Source organism: Moschus berezovskii, chromosome 9, assembly GCF_049115385.1.
Source record: "Moschus berezovskii isolate FMDL1 chromosome 9, NW_MosBer_1.0, whole genome shotgun sequence".
Classification (NCBI taxonomy): Eukaryota; Metazoa; Chordata; class Mammalia; order Artiodactyla; family Moschidae; genus Moschus; species Moschus berezovskii.
In genome coordinates, this window is record NC_142468.1 from 104,290,867 (window position 1) to 104,317,446 (window position 26,580).

Consider the following 26,580-nt stretch of genomic DNA (forward strand, 5'->3'; position numbering starts at 1 on the left):
TACTCCAAATCCTTTGCTCTTCTGTTATGCTTTAACTGCCTGCCACTTCTCAGAAATGAGAGCTTTTCTTGTTTTCAAAAGCATTGCAGAAATGAGACAGCTGTGACATCTCCTGACCAAACCAAATGAAGCAGATGGATGTGCTATTGTGAGAGCAGGGCATGATGCTTCTACCCCGTTGTGCCTCTGTGGACTAGCCCTGGGGGGAAAGCAAAATTTCAGAGAAATATCTTTCCTTCATCTTATATATTACATCTGAAAATCTGACTAATATAGATTGGGTTTAAACCAACCTTTCCAAGACAGCATGGAGGTGAGGGAGTAGTTTATCTTGCTTGGCTTTGTTAATAAACTCATTCCAAACATCCTGCATACATAACACAACTTTGACACCTCCGTATGCATATTTCTACTCCCTCTGCCACAGAACTTTCTGCAGCTAATTCAGGGGAACTGTCCTGCCTCTCTGAACAGCTCCAGCTTCCCCTTGTGTCAAGTGAACACCACAGCTCTTCTGTACAAAGGAGTGAAGTAATAAAAGGTGAGTAACAAATGATATGTTTTATTCAAAATATCTTTCACCCACTGACAATTTATAGTTAGGTTGAGCATGAAATGGTGATGACACACAGAGAATCATTTTTCACACTTTTCTTATTTTCTAGAGCAGCTTTGTCAGACTCTCAAAGTAGGAGAATTGCCCTAAAGGGAATCACCTGGATATTTTTGCCTCATGTAAACGTGACAGACTAACGGATTTTCTCATCTGAGAGATACATGTAAATAAAATATCACCTCTAGATCTATAAAACCTTCATATCATGTGTGCGTGTAGTATACTTGGAATAGGAGTAAGCATGTTATAATGAAAGGTTATTAAAAATTATATAACCTTACTCCCTTTTCACATAAAGAAACCAAAGTTTATAGACAGTTGAAGACTCCACTAGAGCCACTAAGCAACTCTGTCATGATGCTAAACCTGGAATTTCCATCCTACCCTCCCTATCTCCTATTTTAACATCTACAGCTGGGGTCCATTATTATCTCTAGCAATACAGAGTAAACCACCTGGGATGGGACACATTGTTCCACACAGAAACTTAGCTCCCGTTACTTCCTTTAAATGGATTCCTCTCATGTCTGGGCCAATACTCTCCTAGTCTCAGATCATTTGGAGCGCTTTCTTATATAATTTATTTCCTAAAACTTCATCTCACAGGCTCTATGAAGCTCAAAGAAAGTAATTGGTAGATATCTCTATATTATCTATCTATATTCTCTATGTTGGTAACAGTGAGGACAATCATTTCTTTCCAAAAAAATTATAAATATATACTATCTTCCTCATACTGTGCTGAGAACTAGGAATTAAGAATGACCATGGAGGACAATAAGAACAAAGACCCTGGGTCAGAAAAGTACTTGGCTATTTCTAGAAACTGAAAGAAGGCAAATGGCTTTAGAAGCTCATCTTTCTAATAAGCTGAAGCTGGCCCAAAGGTGCTACCTGAGAAGACTAGGCTGATTCTAGCTGCCTCTAGTGGTCTCCTCCCTTCCTATCTAATAAGATTCTTGCTGGACCAAGAATTCTATTGTTTCACAGTAAAGTGATTATCATTGCTTTCCTATCCTTAAAAATGCATGGAACAGGAGTCAGCAAATTATGGCCAATGGTCCAGATCTGGCCTGCTGCCCATTCTTGTATAGACAGTGAGCTAAGAATTCTTATATTTTTAATTTAAATTAAAAAATTAATAGAAGACTAACTTTCTGTTACTCAGAAACTGTGTTAATATAACACATCAGAGTTATATTAAATTCAAACTTCAGAGTCCTTTGCAAAACAGAATACATGTTTCTAATGTGTGTGTGTATGTATGTGTTTGAGAGATATAGAATGTATATGATTGATTAATACAGCCATGAGATGAGGTTGGAGATGTTACAAGGGGTCATCTAATAGTGTGGTGTGAAGATTTTATTTTCAGTGCATTGGGAAGCTAACTGAAGTATGTGCACAAGAAAAGGGACTGACTTGATTTTCTTTTTTAAAGAGTGCTCTGGCCGTGACAGGGATAACACATTATCTAGAGGCAAGGGTGGAAACAGGAAGCCAGTGAGGACAGCGTCACAGTGATCCAGGGAAGAAAAGATGAGAGCTTAAACACGAGAGCGTTAGACATGGGAAAAAGTAACAACAATTTCTGGTGGACTCAATGTGAGGGTTAAATAATGGAGAAAAACTACACTGACACAAATTTCACCAAAAAGGTTATTCAACATTCAATTGAATAGGTCAAATTATGTGATTGTTGAGCGGATGCTTACTCCTAAAATGAAATTTCAGGAACACCAGCAAAGCAAACCTGGTCAAAAATACTTAATAATTGTTTTTCATTGATCATAATACTTTCCTCTGAATCGGTACAAGAATTATAGACTTATGCTTTTTTTTGCACAGACACAGACTTTGTTAGGACATTTCATAATGAGCATCAGCCTGCAGTGTTAACGTAGAGCAAAGGATTCTGGCAAAGTTAGGGCTAATCCTGGCTGGCAAATCTTAGATTTATCTTTAGATTCTAAAATACTTAGAACTCATTAAGGACCTTTTCACATAGCAGAATTAATCCTTTGCATCGCTAATTTTATTCTTTACTAATCAATGGGCTCATGCGACTGATACAACTTTGTAACTACACTACAAAAGCCAGGGTGAGAAGCAAAAATAGGGTAAATGATTACTGTCATTGATCATGAGTGAAACCGGTACAGAGTGACTTAAAAGTCACTCAGATGTTATACTCTTCTGCCATCTTCCTTCAACTCTCCTTTATAAAAAAATGAATGTGTGGTCTCAGAAATTTACTGGGCCCCTAGGAAACTGACTTTAAAAGCAGAAGAGGAAAAACAGTAAATGGAATTGCATGGTATAAGTACCAGAACCTACACACTCTTCCCTTCACCAAATAGAGTCCTTTAAATCCTATTCCAGTCCAGTTATATACTCTAAAAGACAACCTGGCATATCTGCAAGAATTCTATTGGCCCCAAGCATCCCTCATGCGATATGAATCAGGGAATCCTGTTTAAAATGACCCAGAAAGGGTTTTTAAAGAATATGTATTGTATTATAATCTCTCCCACAGCCTTGTTCCCCTGCCTCCAACCAACACAGTTCTCTTCCTCCTCCAACACTAATGTAAGCAACCATACCTTTACATGAGAAGGGATGACACCTTGCTGCCACCACCTTTTGCTTCTGATCCTGGAGGTTTCTCAGAAATTGAATATTTCTGGTAGGAAATTATTAGACTTCCTGAGTCCCTGTGTCAAACTTCAAAACCAAAATATGGATTTACAATAGAACAAGGGGTAGGGAACATAGCTTTTCTTTATATTGCACATGTATACGTTATCTCATAAGGTTCTGATTGATTTCAAGATCAATGTGCAAGATTATTTAACAAAAGTATTCTCATTTAGAACAACAGAAAAAGACATGTTGCAGATATGCAAACTTTAAAAGCTACTCTGCCTTGAGATGCTCCAAGTAGTTACTGGAGGATAAGCAAAATTTTAGTTCTGTATCCTTACAAATCCACCGCTATTAGAATATTTAGAATTCCATGTTATCAGTAATATTCATAGCTCATATCATTGGGATAGAAATATATCAATAACTATAGCTTGGAAAATTTCATCTCTCTGTTCCAGGTAAGTACAGACCTTTTTCACATGCTCTGTTAATAATTCTTACACGCTGGTCCACCGTGAATGACTAGGATTGCCTTTCTAACGCAATAGAAATCAAGGTTGATTTCCTGTAGTTGATCTGATGATTGCAATCTGATGATTACAGATAATTAGTGTAAAACAATATGAAATTAATAAGTTAAATCATTTAGTTTGAAATAAAGGCTGCTTCAAAAGTCACATAAAGGAAGTAATTCCAAAAGTTCCATTAATTTATGTTACATGGCAACATAGGTCTGTACTTACCTGGAACAGAGATATGAAATTTTCCAAGCTACAGTTATTGATATATTTCTATCCCAACGATATAAGTTATGAATATTACTGATAACATGGAATTCTAAATATTCTAGTAGCAGTGGATTTGTAAGGATTCAGAACTAAAATTTTGCTTATCCTCCAGTAACTACTTGGAGCATCTCAAGGCAGAGTAGCTTTAAAAGATTGCATACCTGCAACATGTCTTTTTCTGTTGTTCTAAATGAGAATACTTTTGTTAAATAATCTTGCACATTGATCTTGAAATCAATCAGAACCCTGTAAGATAATGTATAAATGTGCAACATAGTTTGATTCAACTTCTGACACAACTGCAATGATGTCACCTCTTTGAAAAGTGGAAGAAATCCATTCCATTTTTGTGACAATAGACCAGTAGGTTGGTTGGTAGATAGATAGACTCTATTAAATATAATATTTGTATGCAAAAATGCTAAGTCACTTCAGTCGTGTCTGACTCTTTGTGACCCTTTGGACTGTAGCTCATCAGGCTCCTCTATCCCTGGGGATTCTCCAGGCAAGAATAACTGGAGTGGATTGCCATGCCCTCCACCAGGGGATCTTCCTGACCCTAGGATCGAACACTTTGCCTCTTATGTCTCTGGCATTGGCAGATGGGTTCTTTACCACTAGCGCCACCTGGGAAGCCCTAAAGATAATATATGTATATTCTCTATTAAGTCTATATAATCTTCAAAAACTGCTACAACCCTTTCCTAGAAGGGCTTATCTATTCTGGATCCAGAACTTTTCTGGATCCAGGATGAAAATATGAATGAGAATAAAGAGGAAACCCAGGTCAATATTTCATCTCTCAAGAAAAAATCATTGATATATAAGTCCTTATGGCCTTCCCAAGTGGCACTAGTGTTAAGGAACCTGCCTGTCAGTGCAGGAGACATAAAAGATGTGAGTTCGATTCCTGGGTCAGGAATATCCCCTGGAGGAGGGCATGGAAACCCGTCCTAGTATTCTTGCCTAGAGAATCCCATGGACAGAGGCGCCTGGTGGGCTACTGTCCCTCGGGTCGCAAAGAGTTGGACATGACTAAAGTGACTTAGCATTCAGGCATGCAAGTCCTTATATCTTTCCCAGGAAGATTTAAGTATAAATCTGAGTCCTCATGTCTCTATGCAAACTCATTTGGTATTTGCTGGTTCTTTCACAGCTCGCAGACTCATGAAAATATCCAGCACTCCCAACACCTCCAGCACCATCACTGGCTTCATCCTCCTGGGCTTCCCTTGCCCCAGGGAGGGGAAGATTCTCCTCTTTGTGCTCTTCTCTGCTGTCTACCTCCTGACCCTCATGGGCAACGGTTTGATCATCTGTGCTGTGTGCTGGGATCAGAGACTCCACACCCCCATGTACATCCAGCTCGCCATCTTCTCCTTCCTGGAGATCTGGTATGTCACCTCCACTGTCCCCAACGTGTTGGCCAACTTCCTCTCTGACAACAAGCTCATCTCCTTCTCTGGTTGCCTTCTCCAGTTCTACTTTTTCTTCTCCTTGGGTTCTACAGAAAGCTTTTTCTTGGCTATTATGGCATTTGATGGATACCTTGCCATCTGCCGACCTCTACACTACCCCACCCTCATGACTGGACGTCTCTGCACCAATTTTGTGATCAGCTGCTGGGTACTTGGTTTTCTCTGGTTTTTGATTCCCATCATCATCATCTCCCAAATGTCCTTCTGTGGATCCAGGATCATTGACCATTTCCTGTGTGACCCAGGTCCTCTTCTAGCACTCACCTGCATAAAAGCTCCTGTGATGGACCTTGTCTTCTCCACTCTAAGTCCTATTCCCCTCATCATTCTCTTTCTCTTCATTATGGGGTACTATGCTTTGGTCATAAAAGCTATATTGAAATTTCCTTCAGCAGCTGGACAAAGAAAGGCTTTCTCAACCTGCGGTCTCATCTGACTGTGGTTTCACTGTTCTATGGTTCAGTAGTGGTTATGTATGGGAGCCCAGCATCTGATCATGGTGCTAGAATGCAGATGACTGTGACTCTGTTTTATTCTGTTGTCACCCCACTTCTTAATCCAATAATATATAGTCTTAGCAACAAAGATATGAAAAAGGCCCTGAAGAAATTTCTGAGACTATAAAAACTATTAACCAAAAAGACTCTTTAGCAAGTAGAGCCCAAATTTTATTTACTAATTTGCAAACATTTCTAAATATTCTATTTATTTTCAGGTTAAAAACAACATTATTCAGAAAATATTTCAGTATCTTGTGAGCACGTTATCTGTTGATTTTTTCTTCTCTTGGTTCTTGACTGTTTGTCCTCTTTCTTCATATACTTTCATATTTTTAATTGAATGCTGTACATTATATTTTTAACATCATAAAGACAATGGATATAGTAATGCAACAAAGGTTAAATTTCCCTCAAGTAGCAGATAGAGTAAAAACAGATCAGTTTGATCCCATTTAAGGATTCATGTTGTAAAAACAACCTTAACCACTTTTGCTCTTATTTCTGGGATGTGACTCTTACTCGGGAATATGACCTTTCTGAGATCTCAGCTGCAAACCTGGACTGTTTTTAGGATACCTCCACCTTCCATTCCATCCATTCCGTCGCTCAGTCGTGTCCGACTCTATGCGACCCCGTGGACTGTAGCCTACGGGCTTCTCCGTCCATGGGATTCTCCAGGCAAGAATACTGGAGTGGGTTACCGTTTCCTTCTCCCTGAATTCCTATTTTTGTACTCTGAAAATCATGACTCCTAAAACATCTGCTCAGCACTTTAGACTCTCAATTTCTGCTTTCTGCTAGATTTTTTTGAAATCTTATCTTGTATGTGAATGGCTGGCTGAGACATCAAAAATGCCTTGAAAGGAGATTATACTACCCTTTGATCCTCCTTCTCTGTGGTCCTCCTTTTCTAGAATTTGTTTCTCAAACTCCAAGTGCCTTACTGGCCATAAGCACAAAACCTTTATCTCCTCAGTTCAGTCTGAGGAGAATCTACTGCTTTTTGCTGAGACAGTATTCTTCCTTCACCCCAATCTTTCCCAAATGCCTTCCTATCTACATATTCCTGCCCTACTGATTGCTATTCCTCAGGGGAAAAGCCCCAATGTGAATGTGAAACTCATTTCCATGTTCCTCCCTTCTTGGAATTTTATCCCCTGAAGTCTTTTCTGTGTTAACTGCTTTCTAGTGCCTTAGAATATTCCTTTTATGTATTTTGTCAAGGTTTTATAGTTATTTTTTGTAGAATGGTTAGTTTAATGCAAGCTGTTTAGTCATGACCATAGTCAGAGATTCTTGTCCTTTATATCTAAATTCCAGACATTCTCACTACTATTCTCACTTTCAGAAGATGATCTTATACCATAAATATGCAAAAACCCACAAAGCAAAGAACAGTGAGTACAGAGACTGGTATAAGTGCAAATCTAGGAAGTAGATCTGCTTTTTTTCAATGCAAGAAGCTCCAGATTCCTGTAGGGGGTGGGGTAGGGAAGGGGAGTTTACTTATAGTAAGACATGAAAAAGCAGAACCACAGAGAACAGATTTAGGCCACTTTTTCATTGGTATATAGTTGATTTGCAATCTTATATCAGTTTCAGGTGTACAGCATAGTAATTCAGTATTTTTATAGATTACACTCTAAAACTACTGCACATTTCACTCATTCAAACTACTGCACAACTGCACTCATTTCACATGCTAGCAGAGTAATGCTCAAAATTCTCCAAGTCAGGCTTCAACAGTCCATGAATCGAGAACTTTCAGATGTTCAAGCTGGGCTTAGAAAAGGCAGAGAAACTAGAGATCAAATTGACAACATACATTAGATCACAGAAAAAGCAAGCGAATTCCAGAAGAACACCTACTTCTGCTTCATTGACTATCCAAAGCCTTTGACTGTGTGGATCACAACAAACTCTGGAAAATTCTTAAGCAGATGGGAATACCAGACCACCTGACCTGCCTCCTGCAAAACCCGTATGTAGGTCCAGAAGCAACAGTTAGAACTGGATATGGAACAGACTTGTTCCAAATTGGGAAAGGAGTACAGCAAGATGTATATTGTCACCCTGCTTATTTAACTTATGTGTAGAGTATATCATGTGAAATGCTGTGCTGGATGGAGCAAAAGCTGGAATCAAGATTGCCAGGAGAAATATTAATAACCTCAGATATGCAGATGACACCACCCTTATGGCAGAAAGCGAAGAGGAGCTGAGGAGCCTCTTGATGAAAGTAAAAGAAGAGAGTGAAAAAGATGGCTTAAAAGTCAACATTCAGAAAACTAAGACAATGGCATCTGGTCCCATCACTTCATGGCAAATAGATGGAGAAACAATGGAAATAGGGAACGAGTTTATTTTGGGGGCGCCAAAATCAATACAGATGGTGACTGCAGCCATGAAATCAAAAGATGCTTTGTTCTTTGGAAGCAAAGCTCTGACAAACCTAGGCAGCATATTACAAAGCAGAGATATTACTTTACCAACAAAAGTCCAGATAGTCAAAGCTATGGTTTTTCCAGCAGTCATGTATGAATGTGAGAGTTGGACTATTAAAAAGGCTGAGCACCAAAGAATTGATGTTTTTGAACTGTGCTGTTGGAGAAGACTCTTGAGAGTCCCTTGGACAGCAAGGAGATCAAACCAATCAGTCCTAAAGGAAATCGATCCTGACTATTCATTGCAAGGACTGATGCTGAGGCTGAAACTCCAATACTTTAGCCACCTGATGCAAAGAGCTGACTTATTAGAAAAGACCCTGATTCTTGGAAAGATTGAAGGCAAGAGGAGAAAGGGATGACAGAGGACGAGATGGTTGGATGGTGTCACTGACACAATGGCCATGAGTTTGAGCAAGCTCCGAGAGATGGTGAAGGACAGGGCAGCCTGGTGTGCTGCAGTCCATGGGGTCTCCAGGAGTCAGACATGACTGAGCGACTGAACAACAGCAACACAGATTGCACTCCATTATAGGTTAATACAAGACAATGGTGATAATAATACTTGTACCAAAAGCACAAGCAACAAAGAAAAGATCAACAAATGGGACAACATAAAATTCATATCTTCTGCAAAACAAAAAAAAAACAATTAACAAAATGAGAAAACACCCTAGTGAATGGAAGAAAATACTTCAAACCATGTAACAGATAAGGGGTTAATATCCAAATAAAGAAATAAATCCTCTGAGCAATAAAAAGTAGAAAACTTGGTTAAAAATGGGCAAGACATGAATAAATATTTTTCTAATTAAGTCATAGAGTTGGCCAGTAGGACATGAAAAGAAGTTCAGCTTACATAATCCTCAGAGAAATGCAAATCAAAACCACAGTGAGATATCACCTCACACTGGTCAGAATGGCTATCATCAAAAAGATAATAAATAATCAGTGTTGGCCAGGACATGGGAACACTTGTACACTGTTGGTAGAAATATAAACTGGTGCAATCACTATAGAAAACCGTATGGAGGGGGTCTCAAAAGCTAAAAGTAGAACTACCATATGATCTTGCAATTCTACTCCTGGGTGTTTATCTGAAGAAAATGAAAACACTAATTCAAAAAGATAAATTCACCCCAATGTTCTTAGCAGCAATATTTACATGAGTCATGATATGGTAGCCTAAGTGTTTATGATGTACAGATGAATGAATAAAGAAGATAAGGTGTGTGTGTGTTTGTATACAATGGAATACTATTCAGCTAAAAATAGAATGAAATTTTGTCATTTATAACAATAAAGATGGACCTGGAGGATATTATGAGTAATAACTCAGAGAAAGACAAATACTGAGTATTATCATATATATCTGGAATCCAAAAACTAAAACAAATGAATATTTTGAATAAATGTAAAAAAAGCAGAAACACATTCATGCATTTGGAGAACAAACTAGTGGTTACCAGTGAGGATAGGGAAGGGGGAAGGTATTAATAGGTACCAACTACTATGTATAAAATAAATAATCTACAAGAATACAAGTACAACACAAGGAGTATAGCCAATATTTTATAACAACTTTATATGGAGTATATTCAAAATACTCAAGCATGATGTTGTACACCTGAAACTAATATTATAAGTCAACAGTATATCAACTTTTAAAAATGGGATGGGAAGGGGAAAAAAAGAAAATGACTTGACTCTCATAGCCAGAACCAGAAAAAGAGTAGCTGGATATTTTCTCAATATATAATAAATGTTTATTATTACAATTATCAAACAAGAGAAAAAGTATAAAAGTATTTAAAATTAAGTTATCTAAACCCATCACCCTCAGGTAAACACCATTAATGTTTAAGTGAACAATCTTTCATGTATTATTTTATACACATACATACGCTCATATAAGTTGATTTTATACAAGTCGGATATTGTACATGCTGTTTTTATGACAGACTCCTTTATTTTTTTCCGTACCACTCCCTACTACCATCACTCCACCCACAATCTAATTTTCACACATCCCGTCTCTACTAGATCAACAGTAATAACAACCTAGTATGTATGCTTCATACTATTCTCCAAGATCCTAATTATATAAAAATATTTAATTATATATATATAAGGATTTTTTCGTTATCTTTCAAATATCAAATCATTATTATATAGGTTTCTGTACAAAGTGCTTTTACATTTAGCCTTGCTGCTGCTGTTGCTGCTAAGTCGCTTCAGTCGTGTCCGACTCTGTGCGACCCCATAGACGGCCGCCCACCAGGCTCCCCAGTCCCTGGGACTCTCCAGGCAAGAGTACTGGAGTGGCTTGCCGTTGCCTTCTCCGACATTTAGCCTTATAATATGCAATTATCTCCAAGTTTGATACCTGGGTCAGAAAGATCCCCTAGGGAAGGAAACGGCAACCCACTCCAATATTCTTACCTGGGAAATCCCAAGGAGAGAAGAGTCTGGTGAGCTACAGTCCATGGGCTCACAAAGTAGTCAGACAAGACTTCGTGACTAAACAACAGCATTAAATATACCACATATGTTCATTTTCTATAGTAGACTGCTGCTGCTGCTAAGTCACTTCAGTCGTGTCCGACTCTGTGTGACCCCATAGACAGAAGCCCACCAGGCTCCCCCGTCCCTGGGATTCTCCAGGCAAGAACACTGGAGTGGGTTGCCATTTCCTTCTCCAATGTGTGAAAGTGGAAAGTGAAAAGTGAAAGTGAAGTCGCTCAGTCGTGTCCGACCCCCAGCGACCCCACGGACTGCAGCCCACCAGGCTGCTCCATCCATGGGATTTTCCAGGCAATAGTAGACTAGAGATATATAATTAATAAAACCAGTCTTCCACAGCACGTTTCTATAGGAAGAACTATTCATGAGTTAGTTTTGGTTAATACTCATTCCATAAAAGACATGACTGAGAACAAGTTTCATATTCTTACTGAGAGGGTTTTCACTGAGGAAATTGAAGATTAGAGTCTTTATAGAGGTATCGTGATAATCAAGTAAATTATTGTCTGCATTTCTACTAAATCCAGCTAACTTGCAATGTGCCTGATATGAACTTCCACTTTAGCCATTCAAGAGTTGTACAGCCTCAAGTACACCGTCAGTATCTTTTCATAAATGAGGTAACTAAGCCTTGACTGGGGCTTTCCTGGTGGTTCAGAGGTTAAAGCGTCTGCCTCCAATGTGGGAGACCCGGGTTCGATCCCTGGGTCAGGAAGATCCCCTGGAGAAGGAAACAGTAACCCACTCCAGTATTCTTACCTGGAGAATCCCATGGACGGAGAAGCCTGGTAGGCTACAGTCCACGGGGTCGCAAACAGTCAGACACGACTGAGCGACAGAATGGAACGGAAGCCTTGATTGAGTAAGTTGCCCAAACAGTTAAGAGTGTTGGAACCAGGTTGAATTAAAGAACTATGACTCCAGAAACCATACTGTAAACTGTTATGCTATGGTGTCTCCTGATGTTAGGTTATCATATGTAAGCTTCCAAGTTAAGCATTTTATATACACTATCTTTTTTAGTCTTCATTATGACATTATATGAGCCATTACTATTTCACGTGTTTCACAGAATAGAAGACTAAGGCCTAGAGAGAACAGATAACAATTTGCCAGCAATGCAGTCTAATAACAACTCAGAAAGCAGGGATTCAGACAAGTCTCTCTAATCCAAAAGTCACATTCTTCATCATTATTAATTTGTTGTAACAGAGTTTTATATATATATACATATATATGCTATTGAGTGAAAGGGGGGAGGGAATTCCCCTTGTGCCTCTAAAGCTGAATAATATCCAGCTATTAGGAAGAGTTTATGGGAAAAGGGAAAAAGGAAAAAGCCTCTAAAGCTGAATAATATCCAGCTATTAGGAAAAGTTGATGGGAAAAGGGAAAAAGAGTTTATGGGAAGTGAAAAGCAAAGGAGAAAAGGAAAGATATACCCATTTAAATACAGAGTTCCAAAGAATAGCAAGGAGAGATAAGAAAGCCTTCCTCAGAGATCAATGCAAAGAAATAGAGGAAAACAACAGAATGGGAAAGACTAGAGATCTCTTCAAGAAAATTAGAGATACCAAGGGAACATTTCATGCAAAGATGGGCTCAATAAAGGACAGAAATGGTAGGGAACTAACAGAAGCAGAAGATATTAAGAAGAGGTGGCCATAATACACAGAAGAACTGTAGAAAAAAGATCTTCATGACCCAGATAATCACGATGGTGTGATCACTCACCTAGAGCCAGACATCCTGGAATGTGAAGTCAAGTGGTCCTTAGGAAGCATCACTAGTGGAGGTGATGGAATTCCAGGTGAGGTATTACAAATCCTGAAAGATGATGCTGTGAAAGTGCTGCACTCAATATGCCAGCAAATTTGGAAAACTCAGCAGTGGCCACAGGACTGGAAAAGGTCAGTTTTCATTCCAATCCCAAAGAAAGGCAGTGCCAAAGAATGCTCAAACTACCGCACAATTACACTCATCTCACACACCAGTAAGGTAATGCTTAAAATTCTCCAAGCCAGGCTTCAGCAATACATGAACTGTGAACTTCCAGATGTTTAAGCAGGTTTTAGAAAAGGCAGAGGCACCAGAGATCAAATTGCCAACATCCACTGGATCATTGAAAAAGCAAGAGAGGTCCAGAAAAACATCTATTTCTGCTTTATTGACTGCTAAAGCCTTTGACTGTGTGGATAACAATAAACTGTGGAACATTCTGAAAGAGATGGGAATCCCAGACCACCTGACCTGCCTCTTGAGAAACCTGTATGCAGGTCAGGAAGCAACAGTTAGAACTGGACATGGAACAACAGACTGGTTCCAAATAGGAAAAGGACTACGTCAAGGCTGCATATTGTCACCCTGCTTATTTAACTTATATGCAGAGTACATCATGAGGAACACTGGGCTGGAAGAAGCACATGCTGGAATCGATTGTCGGGAGAAATATCAATAACCTCAGATATGCAGATGACACCACCCTCATGGCAGAAAGTGAAGAAGAACTGAAGAGCCTCTCGATGAAAGTGAAAGAGGAGAGTGAAAAAGTTGGCTTGAAGCTCAATATTCCGAAAACTAAGATCATGGCATCCGGTCCCATCACTTCATGGCAGATAGATGGGGAAACAGTGGAAACAGTGTCAGACTTTATTTTTTGGGGCTCCAAAATCACTGCAGATGGTGACTGCAGCCATGAAATTAAAAGACACTTGCTCCTTGGAAGGAAAGTTATGACCAATCTAGACAGCATATTAAAAATCAGAGACATTACTTTGCCAACAAAGGTCCATCTAGTCAAGGCTATGGTTTTTCCCGTGGTCATGTATGGATGTGAGAGTTGGACTGTGAAGAAAGCTGATCGCCAAAGAATTGATGCTTTTGAACTGTGGTGTTGGAGAGACTCTTGAGAGTCCCTTGGACTGCAAGGAGATCCAACCAGTCCATCCTAAAGGAGATCAGTCCTGGGTGTTCATTGAAAGGAGTGATGTTGAAGCTGAAACTCCAATACTTTGGTCACCTGATGCAAAGTGCTGACTCATTGGAAAAGTCCCTGTTGCTGGGAAAGATTGAGGGCAAGAGGAGAAGGGGAAGACAGAGGATGAGATGGTTGGATGGATTCATCGACTCTATGGACGTGGGTTTGGGTGGACTCTGGGAGTTGGTGATGGACAGGGAGGCCTGGCATGCTGTGGTTCATGCGGTCACAAAGAGTTGGACATGACTGAACAACTGAACTGAACTAACGGGAAAAGGCTGATAAGAACTTAGTGAATAAGTATAGTTGTTTAGTCGCTAAGTTGTGTCCAACTCTTTGCAACCCCATGGACTGTAGCCCTCCAGGCTCCTTGTCCATGGGATTTCCCAGGTAAGAATACTGGAGTGGGTTGCCATTTCCTTCTACAGGGAATTTTCCTGCATTGGCAGGCTGATTCTTTCCTGCTGAGCCACAATTAGGACGTGTTTATGGGAAATGACTGATAAGAACTTAGTGAATTAGTATAGTATAATATTGTAAATACAACACATGTGCAGAAAAGTTAAATCCAGTCTTCATAAAACAATACAAAAAAGTATAAAAATACTTTAAATGGCAATGTTTGAATAGTAACATGGAGGTCTTTCTTTCTTTTTTGTTTTTTCCCCCAATTTTATGCTTTATTGTCAAATGCTGCAAGATTAAGTATTGACTGCCCATGACTTAATGATAGTTTGACCTTGATTTTTCAACTTTACAACTGCATGAATGCAATATTCATTTAGTAGAAACCATATTTTGAATTTTTAATTATGATCTTTTCCCAGGCTAGTGATACACGGTAAGATACTCTGTCTTGATGCCAGGCATCAGCAGCACGTCACAGCTCCCAGTCAGGCATGTAATCACAAGGGTAAATAACCATGTTGTACTGATACAACCATTCTGTTTTTTCACATTTAATACAGGGAGAAAATTCTTGAAATTTATATGGAAACAACAAAAGTCTATGAGTAGCCAAAGCAATCTTGAGAAAGAATAACAGCTGGAGGAATCAGACTTCTTGACTTCAGACTGGAGTACAAAGCTACAGTAACCAAGACAGTATGGTACTGGTACAAAAATAGAAATATAGATCAATGGGACAGGATAGAAAGCCCAGAAATAAATCTGCACACCTATGGTCATTAATTTATGACAAAGGACAAATGACTATATAGTGGAGGAAAGACATTCTCGTCAATAAATGGTGCTGGGGAAACTGGACAGCTACATGTAAAAAAAAATGAAATTAGAACATTCTTTAACAACATACAGAAAAATAAATTCAAATGGATTAGAGATCTAAATGTAAGACCAAATGCTATAAAACTCTTACAGGAAAACATAGGCAGAACACTCTGACATAAAATGCAGAATATCATTTTCATACCATCTCCCCGAGTAACGAGAATGAAAACAAAAATAAACTAATGGGACCCAATCAAACTCAAAAGCGTTTGCACAGCAACAGAAACCATAAACTAAAACAAAAACAAAAACTCACAGAATAGGAGAAAATATTTGCAACTGATGCCAACAACAAAGGATTAGTCATCAAAATTTAAAAGCAGCTCATGCAGCTCAATATCATGGAAAAGAAAAACAATAAAAAAATGGGCAGAGAACATAAATGGATAGATATCTCTACAAAAAAGACACACAAAAGGCCAAGAAGCACATGAAAATATGTTCAACATTGCTAGTTATTAGAGAAATTTAAATCAAAACTATAATGAGATGTTACCTCATATCAGTCAGTAGGCCATCACCACCAAAAATCCAAAAACAACATATGCTGAAGGGGGTGCAGAGAAAAGGGAACCCTCCTACACTGTTGGTGGAATGTAAAGTGATACAGCCATTATGGAGAACAATATGGAGTTTCCTTAAAAACTAAAAATGGAGCTACCATATTATCCAGTAATTCTACTCCTGGGCATATATCCAGAGAAAAATATGGCTCAAAAAGATACATGTACACCAATGTTCATTACAGTGCCACTCCAGTACTCTTGCCTAGAAAATCCCATGGATGGAGGAGCCTGGTAGGCTGCAGTCCGTGGGGTCGCTAAGGGTCGGACACGACTGAGTGACTTCACTTTCACTTTTCACTTTCACACATTGGAGAAGGAAATGGCAACCCACTCCAGTGTTCTTGCCTGGAGAATCCCAGGGACGGGGGACCCTGGTGGGCTGCCATTTCTGGGGTCACACAGAATCGGACATGACTGTGACTTAGCAGAAGCAGCAGTGATGCCATCTGAAGCAACATGGGTAAATCTGAATATTATCGTAGTAAGTGAAGTAAGCCTTACAGAGAAAGACAAATATCACATGATATTGCTTATATGTGAAAAATTTTTAAATGATGCAAATGAACTTATTTACAAAACAGAAACAGATTCACAGACCTAGAGAATGAATTTAAGATTATCAGGGCAGAAGGGTGGGAGGCAGGGATAGACTGGGAGTTTGGGATTCACATGTACACACTGCTATATTTAAAATAGATAACTAACAAGGACCTACTGTATAGCACAGGAAACTCTCAATATTCTATAATAACCTATATGGGAAAAGAATTTTTAAAAGAACAGATACATATATAACTGAATCACTTTGCTGTATACATGAACAAACACATCATTAACCAAGTATGTTTCAATATAAAATAAAAATTTTAAAAATGATTTTGTGAGAAACTGTCTGAGCTGAGGGGGGGAAATGACAGGAAAGGTTTAAAAAAATAAGGCAAAGAGAACTTTTAGTAAGTTAGCTCTCTACTTCTTCATGAATAAATAATCTCCTGGGACCCTCACTTCACAGGGCTTAACTCTCACACTAGTAGTCATCAACGCAGACGGTTCTTGCCTGCTTTTCAGAGGGTAAGATTATTCACCCAAGAAAAATATACGGTCTTCCACTGTATGTCTAAGCAATTTGATGTGACTGTTGACACAAGTACTTCTACAGGAAATAGTGGAGAAAAGGTAAAAATATAAAAATTTAACAACAACAGTGGTAACAATAGCAATAGGTTAAGGCTCCAGTGCAAAAGCTTTTATTTGGCAATTTTGAATCTCATGTTGTGGACAGAGGGAAACAACAAAGCTGTTCAAACAAGGAAGTGAAATGACCTGGTAAGTCTTTGACATGAAAATCCTTCACGAATTGGAGAGAAAGGGACAAGAAGTGGATTGTGCTAAGACATCTGTACCTCCATCAAGATGAGGAAGCTTAGATCCAACTCCCTGATGTGACCCCTGAGTAGAGCTAAGGAATGTTATGCTCTGGCCTCTCTCAGACCTGACAAGTGGACCCTCAAAACATCTGCTTGACACTCACACAGGGCTCAAGCACAAATGAGAAAGGAAAGATTTATAAAACAACCAGAGAGGCCCTGGAAGGGGACGGATTCTTGGGGCAACTAGCTGCACAGCCCTCTATGGCTGAGGTCATATCATACCTTCAGCCCATCTAGCTCTTCTTTCTAGAGAATCAAAGGCAGCTCTGTTTCCAAAACTCATAATTGATAGCATTCACTAGAGGCCCAGGAACAGTTTCTTACATCATAGCCACCCCACTGTGTTATTTTTATAGACTTTCTTTTAATACCTGATAGGCAATCTGAGTTGTCTTATACATTGATGAAATCTCTTGCCATCCCTGAGAATTCGGGCGCTTTAAAAAGTAATATTTTCAACCCTACTGGGAGTCAAAGGTAAAATAGAAGGATCAGAGTCTCCAGAGAAGGCAGGTCCCAGAGGAAGGGAATAACTAGTAAAGAACATTTCTCCTAACACAGACGTTCTTCTGGAAGTGGTAAATTGATCCTCATGGATCCTCACTCCCCGGAGCCTCTGCTTAGAATCTCTCCATCCTTCAGCAAACACAGAAGGATGTTTCACTTTCTGTGAAACTCCTTCACTCCTTGGTGGTTTCTGTAGAGAAGACCAACCTTCCTCTCCAGAAAGACCACACATGCAGAGAAACTTCAGGTCTGGATTGCCCTCTGTCCATTTGTTTAGAGGAGAAAGTAAATATTAAAAAGTTAGTAAAACTACCCTCTAAATAGAGTTCCTTTACTCTGCTTTAGCTACATATGATATTCGATTGGCCAAAAAGTTCATTCGGGTCTTTCATGTTATGTCTTGTGTGTGTGTGTGTGTGCACGTGCACACTCAGTTGTGTCTAACTCTGCATCCTTATGGACTGTAGCCTGCCAGGCTCCTCTGTCCATGAGATTCTCCAGACAAGAATACTGGAGTGGGCTGACATTCCCTTCTCCAGGGTATCTTCCTGATCCAGGAATTAAACTCAGGTCTCCTGCATTGCATGGGACAGGTGTGCTATCTCCTGACCAAACTAAATGAAGTAGATGGAGGTATTATTGTGAGAGCAGGCCAATAATGCTTCCACCCCATTGTGCCTACTTAAACTAGCCCCGAGGAAAAAGTAAAATATCAGAGAAATGTCTTTCCTTCACTTTATATAGTATAGCTGATGACCTGACTATTCAAGATTGAGTTTAACCCACCCTTTCCAAGATATAATGCAGGTGAGTGTGTAGTTTACCTTGTTTGGCTTTGTTAATGACTCAGTCCAAACATCCTGTACACATCACACAGCTTTGACACCACTATTTGCATATTCCCACTCTTTCTGCCACAGGACTTTCTGCAACTAATTCAGGGGACACTTCCCACCTCTCTGGACAGCTCCAACATCCCCTTTGTGCCAGGTGAAACCACAGCTACTCTGTACAGAGGAGGAAATTAATTAAGGGTAAGTAACAATACTGGAGAAGGCAATGGCAAGCCACTCCAGTACTCTTGCCTAGAAAATCCCATGGATGGAGGAGCCTGGTAGGCTGCAGTCCGTGGGGTCGCTAAGGGTCGGACAGGACTGAGCGACTTCACTTTCACTTTTCACTTTCACACATTGGAGAAGGAAATGGCAACCCACTCCAGTGTTCTTGCCTGGAGAATCCCAGGGACGGGGGAGCCTGCTGGGCTGCCATCTATGGGGTCACGCAGAGTCGGACATGACTGAAGTGACTTAGCAGCAGCAGCAGCAGCAACAAACAATACAATCTTGTTAGAAATACCTTTTTTTTTTTTATCCATAGTCAATTTAGTTAAGTTGAGCATGAAATGATGATGGCACACACAGTATCATTTTTCACTTCGTTCTTATTTTCTAGGGCATATTGTCAGACTCTCAAAGTTAAACTGCCCTGAGCAGGAACTGACCTGGATCTTTTCCCTTCTTGTAGAAGTGAAAATCTATCCAGCTGATTTTCTCATGCAAGAGACAGATGTTAACTACAATATCACTTCTAGATCTCATAGATCTCACAGTCTTGATATCATGTGTACTTGCAGTATACTTGGAATAGGAGTAAGCATGCTATAATGAAAAGTAATTAAAAATCATATGGTACTATTCCTTTCTCATATAAAGAAAAGAAAGCTAAAAGAACAGAGTTGTAGTTGCCAAGGGGGAAGAGGGAGAGAGAGGGATGGACAGGATGTTTGGGGTTAGTAGATACAAACTATTACATTTAGAATGGGTCAACAATACGGAACAAATTTTTCAAGCAACAGAAAAACAGTAAAGTCCTATTGTGTAGTATAGGGAACTATATCCAATCTCCTCGATAAACCATAATGGAAAAGAAGATTAAAGAGAACGTATGTATGTGTATAACTGATTGACTTTGCTGTACAGCAGAAATTAGCACAATACTGTAAATCAACTATACTTCAATTAAAAATAGAGAATAAAAATTTTAAAAATTAAGAAAACATAGCTTATAGACAATAGAAGACTCCACTAGAGCCAACCAGCTACTTTGCTATGAGACTGAACCTAGAATTTCCATCCCATCTTCCTTCTCTCCTACGTTGACATCCACAACTGGGGGACCATAATTATCTCCAGAAACAGAGAGTAAGCCACTTGTGGTGAGACATATTCTTCCACACAGAGCATTTGCTTCCATTACTTCTTTGAATGGATTCATCTCAAGACTGGGCCAGCACTCTCATTACCTAGATCATTTTATAGATCCTAGAGCCTTTTCCTGTCTAATTCATTTCCTAAGATTTCATCTCACAAGTTATTTGAAGCTCAAATGAAGTAATTGGTAAATGTTTCTGTATTATCTGTCTATATTCTCTACATTGTTCACAATGTAGACAGTCCTTTCTTTAAAAAAATGTTTACAAAGTACATATCCTCTTCCTCATAGTGTGCTGAGCAGTCAGAATTAAGAGTGACCATGAAGGCCAACAAGAACAAAGACACTTAGTCAGGACAGTATTTAACTGCTTCTAGAAACTGAAAGAAGGCTAATGTTATATTACTGAAGTATTGTGAGGTGGAAAGAAGCAGTGCATGTGTGTGTGTGTGTGTGTGTGTGTGTGTGTGTGTGTGTGTAAAGCAACAAAAAGAGAAAGGCAATCCTGATGACTTTGGAAACTGAAGTTTTGTAATTAAACTGGTCCCAAAAAAATCTGTGAGCGCAGAACAGGCTGATTCCAGCTGCCCTCTAGAGGTCTCCTCCATTTCTAATAAGGTCACACGATGGACCAAAGAGTTTCCATTGTTCTACAGTAAAATGAATGTCTTTGCTTTCCTGTCTCTATAAATGTATTGACCAGAGCTCAGCAAATTATGGCAATAGGTCAAACACGGCCTGCTTTTGTATAGCCAGTGAGCTAAAATTTTTACTTTTTAATTTAAATTAAAAAATCCATAGAAGACTAATGTTTTGTAATATATCAGAGTTACATGGAATTCAAATTTCTGTGGACATAAATAAAGTTTTATGAGAATACAGCCATGTGCATTCATTTAGGTTTTGTGTCTATGGCTACTTTCATACAACAGCAGAAATGAACAGTTATCATAAAGACTATGTGGCTACAAGACTAAAATAGCTAAGAAAATATTTGTTGACCCCTGGTGCAGAGTATTTCAAAGTGAGTCCCCTCTACTGTTATGCAGCCTAGCACAGGTATTATAGTCCAAATGCAGGCAGCTTGCAGTAGGGTCAGTAGAGCACAGGGTGTGGAATACATCCTGCTACCCCACTGTTTGTTGAACCCTGTTTTATATTTCCAGTGTGTATGTTAGTAGAGGGTGTGTATATCTCCCTTACACACAGAGTGTGTGTTTCTGTGTGTATGCGTGTGCATGAGAGACACAGAAAAAGTATATTTGACTAACAGAATCATGAGGAGAGTTTGGAGATATGAAAAAGAGTCAGTTCAAAGACCCTAGTTTGAAAATTTGTTTGATCCTAAGTGCATTGGGAAGCTATTTGAAATTTGTGTGATCTGATTTTCTTTTTTTTAAAGAGTCACTCTGGCCATGGTTGGAGAAGGCAATGGCACCCCACTCCAGTACTCTTGCCTGGAAAATCCCATGGACAGAGGAGCCTGGTAGGCTACAGTCCATGGGGTCACTAAGAGTCGGACACGACTGAGCAACTTCACTTTCACTTTTCACTTTCATGCATTGGAGAAGGAAATGGCAACCCACTCCAGTGTTCTTGCCTGGAGAATCCCAGGGATGGGGGAGCCTGGTGGGCTGCCGTCTATGGGGTCACACAGAGTCAGACACGACTGACGCAACTTAGCAGCAGCAGCAGCAGCTGGCCATGGTATGGATCACAAATTGTAGAGAGACAGGGATGAGAAACAAGAAACCCAGTTAGGACAGTATCACAGTGGTCCAGAGAAGAAAAGAAGATGATGGCTTGAATTAGAGAGAGGTGAATGGACATGAGACTTATTTTAGAGAGAGACTAACAGAAATTGCTGATGAATTAGATGTGAGGGTAAAGGAAAGGGAAGAAATACTACACTGAAATGTTTTATCACAAATAAATAAATAAAAACAATTCTTAAATATTCAATCTGAAAGGTCATTTATTAAATTAAACAGATGCTTACCCCTAAATGAAATTTCAGGAACCCCAGCAGAACAACCCTGGTTAAAAATACCTAAGTATTATAAGTAGCAATTGTTTTTAGTCGATCATTAAAAAGCTACCTTCCTCTGAATTAGTACTGGACTTAAATCATTTTTTTGAAACCATAAAGGACCTTTATATGCAGCAGAATTATTCTTTTCTGTCCCTATTTTTCTGAGAAACTAGATAGGCAGTAGGATGGTATGTAGGTAGGTAGATAGACAGTCAGATTCTCCATTAAGAACAAAGTCTAATGTTCAAATACCTCTACCACACTTTCCTTCAAGAGTTTACCAATTCTGATCAAATATTTTCTTAAATCCATGATGAAAATGTGAATGAGAATAATTAACCCAGTTTACAAGGAAAAAAAATAGCTATTACTATATAAATCTCTATTTACTCTTCCAAGATGATTTAAATATAAATCTGGGTCCTCATATCTCTATACAAACTCATTTGGTATTTGCTGGTTCTTTCACAGCTCGCAGACTCATGAAAATATCCAACACCCCCAACACCTCCAGCACCATCACCGGCTTCATCCTCCTGGGCTTCCCTTGCCCCAGGGAGGGGCAGATTCTCCTCTTTGTGCTCTTCTCTGCTGTCTACCTCCTGACCCTCATGGGCAACGGTTCGATCATCTGTGCTGTGTGCTGGGATCAGAGACTCCACACCCCCATGTACATCCTGCTGGCCAACTTCTCCTTCCTGGAGATCTGGTATGTCACCTCCACTGTCCCCAACATGTTGGCCAACTTCCTCTCTCACAACAAGCTCATCTCCTTCTCTGGGTGCTTTCTCCAGTTCTACTTTTTCTTCTCCTTGGGTTCTACAGAATGTTTTTTCTTGGCTATTATGGCATTTGATCGATACCTTGCCATCTGCTGGCCTCTACACTACCCCACTCTCATGACTGGACGTCTCTGTGCCAATCTCATAATCAGCTGCTGGGTATTTGGTTTCCTCTGGTTCTTGATTCCCATCATCATCATCTCCCAAATGTCCTTCTGTGGATCTGGGATCATTGACCACTTCCTGTGTGACCCAGGTCCTCTTCTAGCACTCACCTGCAAAAAAGCTCATGTGATAGAGCTTGTCTTCTCCACCTTAAGTCCTTTGCCCCTAATCATTCCTTTTCTCTTCATCATGGGGTCTTATGCTCTGGTCCTGAGAGCTGTATTGAAAGTACCTTCAGCAGCTGGGCGAAAAAAGGCTTTCTCCACCTGTGGGTCTCATCTGGCTGTGGTTTCACTGTTTTATGGCTCAGTCCTCGTAATGTATGGGAGTCCAACCTCTGAGCATGAAGCTGGAATGCAGAAGATTGTGACTCTGTTTTATTCTGTTGTGACCCCACTTCTTAACCCTGTAATATATAGTCTTAGAAACAAAGATATGAAAAAAGCCCTGCAGAAATTTCTTAGACTCTAAAAATATTAATCAAAGAGTTCTTGAGCAATTAGAGACCTAAATTGTGTTTACCTCATTTTCAGATTTAAAAAAAAAAATGTGTTTTGTGTTTTTCAGATAATTGTTCATCCTAAGATTGACTAAAATTTCAGTCACCAGTGAACATGTATCTGTTGCTTATTTGTTCTCCTGGTTCTTGCTCATTTGTCCTGTTTCTTTTTTTTTTTTGTCCTGTTTCTTATATACTTCATTTTTTACCAAATGCTGAACATTATATTTTAAAATTTTTTAAATAATGTAGTAAAGAAAGTTTTCTTTTACCAGAAGATAGAGTAAAGCTGATCACTTTGATCTCATTTAAGGAGTATTTATTTTAAGGTGTAATAAAAATAGTCTAAAACAGCTTTGCTCTTATTTCTGGGATGTGATCCTTAGTCAGGAACATGACCATTCTGAGATGTCAGTTACGCACCTGAACTGTTTCCAGGACGCCTCCACCTCAGAGAGCCCTGACTTTCTCTATATTCTGAAACCCACGACTCCTAAGACCTCTGCTCAGCTCTTTAAACTCCCAGTTTCTTCTTTCTGCTAGACTTCTTGAAATCTCATCTTGCACATGAGTGACTGAGAAATGGAAAAATGCCTGGAAAGGAAACTACGTCACGTTTTGACCCTCACTTCTCTGTGGTCCTCCTGTCTCCAGTATTTTTCTCAAACACCAGTTTCTCTGGCGGCCACAGACACCAAATCCCTTATATCCTTAGTTCAGTGAAACGACTGCTTTCTGGTGAGACTTTATTCTTCCTCCCTGCTGTTCTTTCTCAGATGCCTCCATGTCCCCAGATTCCCCAACCCAGTGACTGTCATCCTAGGGGAGAAACACTCAAGGTAACTGTGGAGCTCCTCTGCTTATTCTTCCCTTCCCTGGAATTGTAGCCCCTGAAGTCATGTCTGTGTTGACTGCTCTCTAGTGCCTTCAAAGGCTTGATTTATGTGATTTCTCCAGATTTGGGAGTTACTTTTAGTCGAAGTGTAAGTTTAATCCAAGCTGATTAGTCATGACTATAACCGAAAGTTATTTTCTATTACATCTAAGTTCCATACTTTCTCACTTCTCCCCTCACTTTCAGGAGATGATCTTGTAGCATAATCATGCAAAAACCCACAAATCAGAGACAAGTGAATACAGGGACTGGTATAAACATGCAAAGGCCTGATTTTCTTTTCACTGCAAGCACCTCCACATTCCTGAGTATTCTACCCGGCAAACAAGGTGGGCAGGGAGAAGGGGTTGATTTCAATAAAATAAGGAAAACCAGTAACCCAGAGACAAATTTAGGCCTAATTCTTTTAAGGGAGAGGTGATCAGGAATTGTTCAGTTCAGTTCAGTCGCTCAGTCGTGTCTGACACTTTGCGATGCCATGGACCGCAGCACGCCAGTCCTCCCTGTCCATCACCAACTCTTGGAGTTTACTCAAACTCACGTCCATTGAGTCGGTGATGCCATCCAACCATCTCATTCTCTCTCGTCTCCTTCTCCTCTTGCCTTCATCTTTCCCGGAATCAGGGTCTTTTGAAATGAGTCAGTTCTTTGCATCTAGTAGCCAAACGATTGGAGTTTCAGCTTTAGCATCAGTCCTTCCAATGAATATTCAGGGCTTATTTCCTTTAGGATGGACTGATTGGATCTCCTTGCAGTCCAAGGGACTCTCAAGAGTCTTCTGCAACACCACAGTTAAAAAGCATCAATTCTTCGGCGATCAGCTTTCTTCACAGTCCAACTCTCACATCCATACATGACTACTGGAAAAACCATAGTTTTGACTAGACAGACCTTTGCTGGCAAAGTAATGTCTCTGCTTTTTAATATGCTATCTAGGTTGGTCATAACTTTCCTTCCAAGGAGTAAGCGTCTTTTAGTTGCAAGGCTGCAGTCACCATCTGCAGTGATTTTGGAGCCCAAAAAAATAAAGTCTGTCACTGTTTGCACTGTTTCCCCATATGTTTGCCATGAAGTGATGGGACCACATGCCATGATCGTCATTTTTTGAATGTTGAGTTTTAAGCCAATTTTTGACTCTCCTCTTTCACTTTCAGCAAGAGGCTCTTTAGTTCTTTGCTTTTTGCCATAGGGTGGTGTTATCTGCATATCTGAGGTTATTGATATTTCTCCCGGCAAACTTGATTCCAGCTTGTGCTTCCTCCAACCCAGCGTTTCTCATGATATACCCTGCATATAAGTTAAATAAACAGGGTGACAATATACAGCCTTGACATACTCCTTTTCCTATTTGGAACCAGTCTGTTGTTCCATGTCCAGTTCTAACTGTTGCTTCCTGACGTGAATACAGATTTCTCAGGAGGCAGATAAGGTGGTCTGATATTCCCATCTCTTGAAGAATTTTCCACAGTTTGTTGTGATCCACATAGTCAAAGACTTTGGCATAGTCAATAAAGCAGAAGTAGATGTTTTTCTGGAACACTCTTGCTTTTTCCATGATCCAGCGGATGTTGGCAATTTGATCTCTGGTTCCTCTGCCTTTTCTAAATCTAGCTTGAACATCTGGAAGTTCACGGTTCACGTACTGTTGAAGCCTGGCTTGGAGAATTTTGAGCATTACTCTGCTAGCAAGTGACATGAGTGCAGTTGTGTGGTAGTTTGAGCATTTTTTGGCATTGCCTTTCTTTGGGATTGGAATGAAGACTGACCTTTTCCAGTCCTGTGGCCACTGCTGAGTTTTCCAAATTTGCTGGCGTATTGAGTGCAGCACTTTCACAGCATCATCTTTTAGGAGTTGAAATAGCTCCACTGGAATTCTATCACCTCCACCAGCTTTGTTCGTAGTGATGTTTCCTGAGGCCCACTTGACTTCGCATTCCAGGATGTCTGGCTCTAGGTGAGTGATCACACCATCGTGGTTATCTGGGTCATGAAGAACTTTTTTGTATAGTTCTTCTGTGTATTCTTACCACCTCTTCTTAATATCTTCTGCTTCTGTTAGGTCCATACTGTTTCTGTCCTTTATTGTGCCCATCTTTGCATGAAATGTTCGCTTGTATCTCTAATTTTGCTGAAGAGATCTCTAGTCTTTCCCATTCTGTTGTTTTCCTCTATTTCTTTGCACTGATCACTGAGGAAGGTTTTCTTATCTCTCCTTGCTATTCTTTGGAGCT

General features: G+C 39.7%; 1 protein-coding gene and 1 pseudogene across 5 annotated transcripts; both read left to right on the forward strand.

Annotated features, from left to right (window-relative positions):
- The first annotated feature begins 346 nt into the window (after positions 1 to 346).
- On the forward strand, positions 347 to 6,152 carry LOC148776866 (olfactory receptor 11G2-like; annotated as a pseudogene). Its single transcript, XR_016038307.1, has 2 exons — positions 347 to 541; positions 5,207 to 6,152. The product of XR_016038307.1 is annotated as an olfactory receptor 11G2-like (transcript).
- On the forward strand, positions 446 to 23,640 carry LOC148776867 (olfactory receptor 11G2-like). 4 transcript variants are annotated; one of them, XM_088840097.1, is made up of 4 exons: positions 5,307 to 5,444; positions 14,941 to 15,081; positions 18,686 to 18,799; positions 22,480 to 23,640. In XM_088840097.1, the coding sequence occupies exon 4, from the start codon at positions 22,491 to 22,493 to the stop codon at positions 23,424 to 23,426; it is 936 nt and encodes a 311-aa protein (XP_088696223.1). In that variant the 5' UTR covers positions 5,307 to 5,444; positions 14,941 to 15,081; positions 18,686 to 18,799; positions 22,480 to 22,490; the 3' UTR covers positions 23,427 to 23,640. The 4 variants fall into 4 exon arrangements, with proteins under 4 accessions (XP_088696225.1, XP_088696223.1, XP_088696224.1 ...); XM_088840099.1 differs by lacking the exons at positions 5,307 to 5,444; positions 14,941 to 15,081 and adding an exon at positions 446 to 541; XM_088840098.1 differs by lacking the exon at positions 14,941 to 15,081 and having other exon boundaries at positions 5,314 to 5,444.
- The last annotated feature ends 2,940 nt before the right edge of the window (positions 23,641 to 26,580 follow it).

Excerpts from the sequence above, each read along its gene's own strand:
- LOC148776867 (XM_088840099.1), top strand. The coding sequence starts at position 22,491 with ATGAAAATATCCAACACCCCCAACACCTCCAGCACCATCACCGGCTTC.